At 39.6% G+C, this 8,276-nt stretch overlaps 1 protein-coding gene across 3 annotated transcripts; it reads left to right on the top strand.

Moving 5' to 3' along the window:
• Positions 1-3,484: 3,484 nt before the first annotated feature.
• On the top strand, positions 3,485-6,708 carry IZUMO3 (IZUMO family member 3). 3 transcript variants are annotated; one of them, XM_010853319.1, is made up of 7 exons: positions 3,485-3,966; positions 4,103-4,177; positions 4,326-4,415; positions 4,632-4,649; positions 5,084-5,164; positions 5,573-5,663; positions 5,974-6,708. In XM_010853319.1, the coding sequence occupies exons 1-7, from the start codon at positions 3,735-3,737 to the stop codon at positions 6,107-6,109; spliced, it is 723 nt and encodes a 240-aa protein (XP_010851621.1). In that variant the 5' UTR covers positions 3,485-3,734; the 3' UTR covers positions 6,110-6,708. The 3 variants fall into 3 exon arrangements, 2 of the variants coding, with proteins under 2 accessions (XP_010851621.1, XP_010851623.1); XR_826431.1 differs by having other exon boundaries at positions 3,489-3,616; positions 5,974-6,295; XM_010853321.1 differs by lacking the exon at positions 4,632-4,649 and having other exon boundaries at positions 3,735-3,966; positions 5,974-6,109.
• The last annotated feature ends 1,568 nt before the right edge of the window (positions 6,709-8,276 follow it).

The raw sequence follows: 8,276 nt of genomic DNA, 5'->3' as shown, positions 1-8,276 counted from the left end.
CCCCCAGATCCTGAGTTCACTTATATACCCTTGCCTAGTAGCCAGTAGGAACATACTCCTTTTTGCATGCCATATGGGAAATGGCACTGTCCCAGGAGTACCTTCTATTACCCAGTCCTACAGGCTTTTCCTTAGCTACTACTGTCCACGTGTGGGCAATGGTATAGCTTTCAGAGCCCTTAAAGGGTGCAGGGCAAAAACTCCTCTCATTATTTCCTTTAACCGAACATAGCTTCCCTTCTGGGACCTGCCCAGAGAGAAGACATTGTGACAGACATCCTCTGCTTCCTTTACTTCTCTCCCCTCCTTCCCACAATCCCTATTAATCGGATCAACTATATTTTTCCTACCAAGTAGAGATTTCTTCAAAGACTTCTAGGATCAAACCTTATGACTCTTCCTAAATGATGAGCGGAATATGGAAACATTGGCTTAATAACAATGGAATATAAATGAACAGGAATACAGAAAATAATGAAATTATTTTACTGTGAAATATGTGGCACATAGTAATTATTTAAACATTTAAACCTATGATTATTACACTACCTAGAAAGATACTTTACAACATAGCCAAAGAGCAATTAATAGCTTCCAAGTCTCAGTTTTCAATCAGGAAAGAGGTTAATATTGCCTGACAGTGAGAAATACCCAGGTCATTTGCCAAACTTGTAAAAAGTCCTGTGAAGTGATAAGAAAAGCAATGCAGCAGGGCACAGCTGGACAGATAAACTCTGCAGGATGCTTGAGCCACAGAGATTTGTTATTTTTTTTTCCTTTGCAAAATGCCATTGTCCAATTTTATTTTTTAAATATACTCTATGCTGCTAACTCACTTCAGTCGTGTCTGACTCTGTGCGACCCCATAGATGGCAGCCCACCAGTCTCCTCTGTCCCTGGGATTCTCCAGGCAAGAACACTGGAGTGGGTTGCCATTTCCTTCTCCAATGCATGAAAGTGAAAAGTGAAAGTGAAGTCGCTCAGCCGTGTCCAACCCTCAGCAATCCCATGAACTGCAGCCTTCCAGGCTCCTCCATCCATGGGATTTTCCAGGCAAGAGTACTGGAGTAGGGTGCCATTGCCTTCTCCGGAGATTTGTTATTTTTATTTTTTGTATGGATCTGGGATCTACCAGAGAATGTGGGCAAATTACTGTAACAGCTTCTTGCTCTTCTTTATGCAATCTGTTCTTCAGATTTTAAACCTCAGGGCATTATGTTACAACACCAAGGCCAAATGTTACAACACCACTGATCCTAGCCCTTACAAGAGGGACTGTCTAATTCAGGGGTCCCCCAGCCCCAAGCCTCAGACAGGAAGTGGTCTGCAGCTTGTAGGAACCATGCCACACAGCAGGAGGTAAACAGCGTGCTAGGGAGGGAAGCTTCATCTGTTGCTCCTCATCGCACCCATTACCACCTAAATCTCCCTCTCCCAGCTTCCATGGAAAAATTGCCATCTATGAAACCAGTCTCTGGTGCCAAACGGGTTGGGGCCACAGCTCCAACTGATAGTGCTGTGTGATCAAAACCAAAAAATACACAACACTGACCATGAATACTTTATCTGTGTAAGAACCACCAACAGGCAAATATATATTCGGTAAATTATTATGAATGCATATGCTATTATGCATCTGGACTCAGTCTGTCTATAAAAAATTGCTCCAGACTCAGTGCTCTTCTGTCTTCCCCTGCCCTTAGTGTGTAATCTTCACCTTTAGCACACACTGTTGTCATCTGCCTACTGTTTACTTCATGAGGGTGATACTTCCTCCACTATTTTACCTTCTATATTTACCCTTCAATTACAATCTCTGCCTGTCTTTTTTAGGAAATGGCTTGCTATTTCCAGACTTCCCAAGACTACACAAAAGCCAAATTATTTTTTTCTCTCATCCTAAAAGTCTTAGATTGCAAATTAAGCTGGAAAGGTAAAGCAAAAATAAAATGGTAGATGGGCTACTAGGTCAGAGTCAAGAAAATATGCCATGGAATGAGGTAGAGTTATTCAGTAGTATGATAGAGCATTACGAATCCAATCCAAAATGAAAAGCCTGTAATGTTAACTGGAAGATAACTATAATATGTATTTTTCTCTTTTGAATAATAGCTTTTTCTTGGCCACCTGCCTGCCAAGTTTCTTAACCTTTTTAGTCTCCAACTTTGGTTTCCAAAGTTACTTTAATCCCATTAACACACATACCTTCAGACCTCAGCCTTTGAACATCTTTTGTGGGTCATCGAAAGATGAGATCATTGAGCCAAGGGAACATAAAGCCAGATCAAAGAAGGGCCAGTTTTTGAACATGAAAGAATTTGAATTAAACACCCCCCATCTTCCAATTTATCAAATTCCAAGAGACTGCTTTCTGTATTATTCCAGAAAATTTTGAGAGGCGATAGTTAATGTATATAGAGTTTGAAGTTAAGCAGAATGAGTTTGAATTCAGATCCCTAATCACTCAATTATTTTGATCCTCAGTTTCTTATCTATAAAATGGGAATAATTTCTCAGAGTCTTGCTGTGCCATGAGGACTTGGGAGATTCTATCTAAAGAGTTTCCAGCACAAAGTTGGGCACATGGAAGGCACATTATTAGTGGTAGTTCTTTTAACTTCCTTCACAATCTTCTACTCCAGGACTTTGCCATACCTTAGGTTTCAAGTCTGCTACCAACCCTTGAGGATCCCAGGGTTTCCTAGTTTCCAGGGAGTCACAGCCATACATGCAATATATTAGAAGAGGTAACTAGTCTGGGAAGTCTGCAAAGCAACATTAATTTCTTCATATAAGAAAGAAAATTCTTATTCAAAAAGCTTTAAACCAAAGGAAAAACATGTTTATTAGGTCATTTTCCATGGCAATGGCTGGAGAACAGAGCCCATGGTAATTGTGGTTGTATTCTTATAAGTTACATGCTTTATCACGAGCACATTCAAAAGGTGCCTGTTTAAAGGACCATGAATTTTATTGGAGTCTCACTTATCACCATGTATTCCTCAACTGACGTTCCTAGTCTTCTGGTTCCAGGTTCTCTAAAAGAACAGCAATATCTAAATAGGTTATATAGCGAGTCTGGAGAAATATTCCTGCTGACAAATGTAGTCTAAATTTCTGAGATTTTCATTTGTATCAAAACCATTAGTATCTATGATAATTATATGTAGACTCCCATTTCAATTTTCAACAATATTTTTCAACAATACTGCTACCATAAAGGATTGGGGCCCTAAGCACATCAATATTCTGGGTTTTCTTACCTCTTCTATTAAAGCAGAGCTTGGGTTAAACAAACTAAGGTCCTAAGATATCTCTTTCAACATCCACTGATATGATACTACTTAAATGATCAGGAGGGGTGTGGGCATTTACTAAGAATACAAATAAGAGAAAGGGTTAACGACTGTTTTCTGAGCTGTCTCCCTGCACAGAACTCTGCTTGTGTGAGCTCAAGACTTCTCTCTCTCATTCTGGGTTCCACACTCAGAACTCAGGTATCTACTCCCCAGCTGGTAGTTCCCTCTCTCTGGAATGAAGGACAAAAGTCAGAAACCAACCAAAGATCCTTAGAAAAATGAGATTGCCTAGCAGTGGGATGGAAACAGAGGGAAAGGTGGGGTCAGACTACCCAAGACAAGGCTCTCACTGCTGGAGTTTTGAAGGAAGGGGAGCTAGGTGAACCAGTTGCCAGGACAACCTGCTGTTGGGGCAAGGGCAGTCGGGGCAAGGATATGGGAGACCTGTGGCTGCTCCTGCTCCTGCCCCTGTCCCTGGCAGCCTTCCATGGGGTCAAAGGCTGTTTGGAATGTGATCCCAAATTCATCGAGGAAGTTAAATCCTTGCTTGGAAAGCTGGTACCCCCAGAAGTCCCTGGCCGAACTCATATGCTTGAACGGCAGATGAAGGAGATGATCCGTTTAAGCTTCAAGGTCTCCCACAGGGACAAGATGCTTCGGGTGTTGGGTGAGGGAAGCCTAAGCCCCTAAGAATTTTGGGAGCTAAAGGGAGAAGGGAGGTAGGGAAGAGAGTACCTGGGGCCACATAATTTGCTCTGTAAATGTAATTAACCCCCACATGTTCCTTTACCTCTCCTCTCTAGCTGTTCAAAAGGTTGTCGATTTGAGAACATGGCTGAAGATCGAACTTGATAAACTGAGCAAGGAAAAATGGAAAGGTGAGGTACTGTTTCAATGTTAAAAGAATGTGTTGCCCAAGCAAGTTTGAGAACAATTCACTGGGGGAAACAAGGCAAAACAATTAGGATTAAATTATGAAGGGAAAGGCCACCTCTTTTTTCTGATGTCCATTCCACCCCTTTTCAGGTGTCTTTATCCTTCAAGGCAGGCTTCTCGATATCCGCAAAAACTTGGACTCCAAACTGGAAAAACTATTAAAGAAATTCTCTGAAGTTGGTAATATCAGATGTATATCTAACACCACTGAAATTATGTGAAAGGAATAGGAAATGAGGGGTGAGAGGAGGAATAGGGATTCATATTAAAATAATCCAGAATGGGTGGAGGGGTAGCTGGAAAGTAATGGGTAACCAAATAAATACAACTTGAGTATAAATATGACACACTTTAAGTTGATCCTAAGCTCATTAGATCTTTCTGATTCTCTTTTAGCTTGTTCTGAAGATTGTGGTAAGTACAGTATATGTAGTGCCTGGAGGTTTCAGAGCATATTTTCCCGTCTCCTTTATCTCCTCTACTTGTCACACTGAGAACATACTTCCTAAAGCTCTCAGCTACAAGGGGGAATGTCAACGATCTGTGACAACAAAATCTAGCTTACGAAATCTCAATCACTCCATATAATTTGACGTGCTCAGAGGCCTTCTATACCAGAGTTTTTAATCCATAGCCCCAAAATAAGCTGAGGCATCATTTTCCCACTTCTTCCCAGAGACTGGGCTTAAAGTTTTGATCAATCTCTAAAATTGAGGGCTAGGGGAAGAAGAAAGTTACAACAATGTAACCAGTGGAAATGCCCAAGATCTAATTCATACTGGTGTCTAAGCTAAGGAAACTCCATGCTGTGGCCCCCTTCCAACTATCTTCCTTCTTCTCTCCATCAGTCGTGACTGAAGGTCCTATCCTGGATTGTTGGACATGTCTTCGCATCACCTCTCGATGTTTCAGAGGAGAATATTGTGAAGGTAACAAAGATTGTTGTGTAGCACTTTGAAAGGCCAGGGATCAAGGAGTTTCTCATTGATCTAGTCAACAAATAGTTGTTGATCATTTTCTATGTAGGCCATGCTAATGCTACAAATAAGAGCTAAGATGCTGGACAAAATTTGTGCCAGAATGAATTATTGGGCACTAGGTAACTGAAGAGCTTAGAAATGAAAAAGTGTACTAAAGGTAGAGAAATTAGGCTGGGGGTAGTAGGGGAAAATGTTTTGTAGAGCCTAGGAGTCTAAGAAAGAGCAGAATAACCAGGGAACAAGATATAAATGGTGAACAGAGCAATTTTTAAGGTTAAAAATTGAGAGGTTTATGGATAAAGCTCTCAAGTTACTAATTTTCCCCTCCAGCTCATGTTTTCCCCTTTTTTCCTCCAGAGGATGATCCAAAGAAGGCTGAGAGTCGAGAAATTGGACTATTTCTGATATTATTAGCAGAAGGTGTAATATTGGGAGGTGTTTTGCTACTGTGAGTTTTCCTGCTTTCAAACACACACTGGGTCAAGCATTTCTTTGGCAAAGAGACTGCCCAATCTTCCCCCTTCTTCCAATGGAAATAAGGGGAAAGAAGTCATCTCAAACTTTGGGATATCTTACTAATAGGTATGAAACATAAAAGTTTGATGGGATAAAAGTTGGAACATAGGAAATGGAGGAAATGTGATAAAGTATGAGAAAAATGCTTGTAGAGGAATTCAAAAAAGGAAGAAAAAAATAGTTACAATTTTTTAAAGAACTGGGCTACTAATATTTAATTTGGGATTATCTTATTTCTCTAGATTCCATTTTTGCATCTCTCACCAGAGGAAAATGAAGGCAATACGAAGGTCATTAAAGACATACTTGGAGAAGAAACTTGAAGAATTAATGGGGATAAAGGATGAGAAGGAGAAAGATTTCAGAGGCAGAGAATAAATACATAGACACAGGCAGGAGGTCTTTCATAATTCTCTTATGTGTTGACTCCGAGTAGAAAATCAGGAATTAAGCTCTTTTGCAGTCATAAAGTCAAAGTATTCTAAAACTGAACTTAGTTTCTCTGGTAAAGATCCTTTCTGATATCCTGAGGGCAACGCAAGCAAACATTTTACTGGAAGTTGGACAGAAAGCAATGCTGGTATGTAGCAACACACATGAAAGATGATACCCTGCATAATAACAAAGAGCGGATGGTAATCTAAGATTCCACAGAAAAGGTAATAAAGACGTGCTTTTATTTCTCAGTCTATCAGTCTAAGCATCCAAACAATGGACTTAATGTGTGTAACTATTACCAACAAAATTTTAAGTATGGTTTTGGTTCTTTTGTTGAAAAAAAAGGCAAAAAAAAAAAAAGAAGTGGAATCAATTTTCTGACAGTATAGACTCCATTTAGGATAATGATGAAATAGATGAAAAATTTATGCTTGCAGAACAGAACTTGTCATTTTTCTAAACTTGTTTTTTTCTATGATGTCAACCCATGTTCAACTTACTATAAATAAAGTTCTTTGTAATCACATTTTTAAAAAGAATGCATGGTTGGTAACTCTCATTAATGTCTTTAATCAAGATCACTTTCAAATGTCTAGGGCTGTTTTATTTCCATCTTTCATTTAGTAACTGTTTCCATATTTATCAGTAGGTTCAATGCAGGAAATTTTCTTTGACATTACATAGCATTTAATCTTCATCATGATATCACACACACACACACAAGTCCAAAATATGGGTTCTGAGTTGAGATTTGTCCCAATCATTTTCCATAAATCTATGTTCTATGATTGAGTTGGATATTGTCTTAGTCTAGATGTTCTTATTAAACACTTCTAATGTGTATATTAAATCTTAATTAGTGTTTTACATCTACTATCAAACTGAACTCTCACAATAATCTTTTGAGTAATATTGTTATTGACCTCAGCACTATGAATGAGGAAACAGGAAAATATCTAACTCAAGGTCCCACAACAAGTAATTTAGGCTATGACAAACTCCCCTGCTGGCTAACCTTACTCATACCATCTGATTGAAACTGACATCTATAATCATGGAGATAAATGGAAAGATGGTAAGTGTGGGTTTACTGTCAACATATTCTTGATTATAGACAATGGTGGCAAAACCTGGAATAAAACTGCTGCTGCTGCAAAAAAACAAACAAACAAACAAACTGCTGCTGCTGCTGCTGCTGCTGCTAAGTCATTTCAGTCATGTCCGACTCTGTGCGATCCCATGGACGTCAGCCCACCAGGCTCCCCATCCCTGGGATTCTCCAGGCAAGAACACTGGAGTGGGTTGCCGCTTCCTTCTCCAATGCATGAAACTGAAAAGTGAAAGCGAAGTTGCTCAGTCGTATCAGAATAAAACTGAGGCCTGGCTAACTCTAAAACACATGAACTTTCCACTCTGTTTTGTTTTGTTCTATTCTGGAAGCTTATTTCGAAAGAATAACACTACAGTTTAATGGTAGGAAAATAGGTCCTGCTTCAGTGGCACATGTGTGCATGCTCAGTTTCTCAGCTGTGTCCACTTCTCTGTGACTCTCTGGTCTATAGCCCACCAGGCTCCTTTGTCCATGGGATTTTCCAGGCAAGAATATTGGAATGGGTTGCCATTTACTCCTCCAGGGAATCTTCCTTACACAGAGATTGAACCTGTGCCTCCTGTCTCTCCCACACTGGCAGGTTGATTCCTTAATGGTAGGGAGAAATAATTTGCAAATTTTTCACCCACTGTAGATCTGTGAGTGCTTGTTTGTTGTTGCTGCTATAATAATGAAATATTGAATGAATCTGAATATATTTCAGGAAGACCTGAACATTAATATCTCTCAGTTTCTAAATTTGAACTTCTTGTTAAAAATTACAGGATAAGCGTATCATTGGCATCTATGATTTCTCAATAACTTAAGCTTTATCTCACCAAAAATTCTTGAAACATACTAACTTCATTCATGGTCTTTATTAAATTACTGTGTTTATATTGCTTTCAGTTCAGTTCAATTCAGTTGCTCAGTCGTGTCCTACTCTTTGCGACCCCATGGAGTACAGCACTTCAGGGTCCCTGTCCGCCACCAACTCTCTGTCCACCACCAACTCTT

This window comes from Bison bison, unplaced genomic scaffold (genome assembly GCF_000754665.1).
Source record: "Bison bison bison isolate TAMUID 2011002044 unplaced genomic scaffold, Bison_UMD1.0 scf7180017864326, whole genome shotgun sequence".
NCBI lineage: Eukaryota > Metazoa > Chordata > Mammalia > Artiodactyla > Bovidae > Bison > Bison bison.
The sequence above is the reverse complement of the archived record's forward strand: the minus strand, read 5'-3'. Positions and strand labels throughout refer to the sequence as shown.

What these genes read in the sequence shown, in the direction of transcription:
- IZUMO3 (XM_010853319.1), top strand. Translation starts at nt 3,735, where the DNA reads ATGGGAGACCTGTGGCTGCTCCTGCTCCTGCCCCTGTCCCTGGCAGCC. An exon ending in GAGCAAGGAAAAATGGAAAG is followed by an intron (nt 4,178 to 4,325) that starts GTGAGGTACTGT and finishes ACCCCTTTTCAG; the next exon opens with GTGTCTTTATCCTTCAAGGC. An exon ending in CAGAGGAGAATATTGTGAAG is followed by an intron (nt 5,165 to 5,572) that starts GTAACAAAGATT and finishes TTTTTCCTCCAG; the next exon opens with AGGATGATCCAAAGAAGGCT.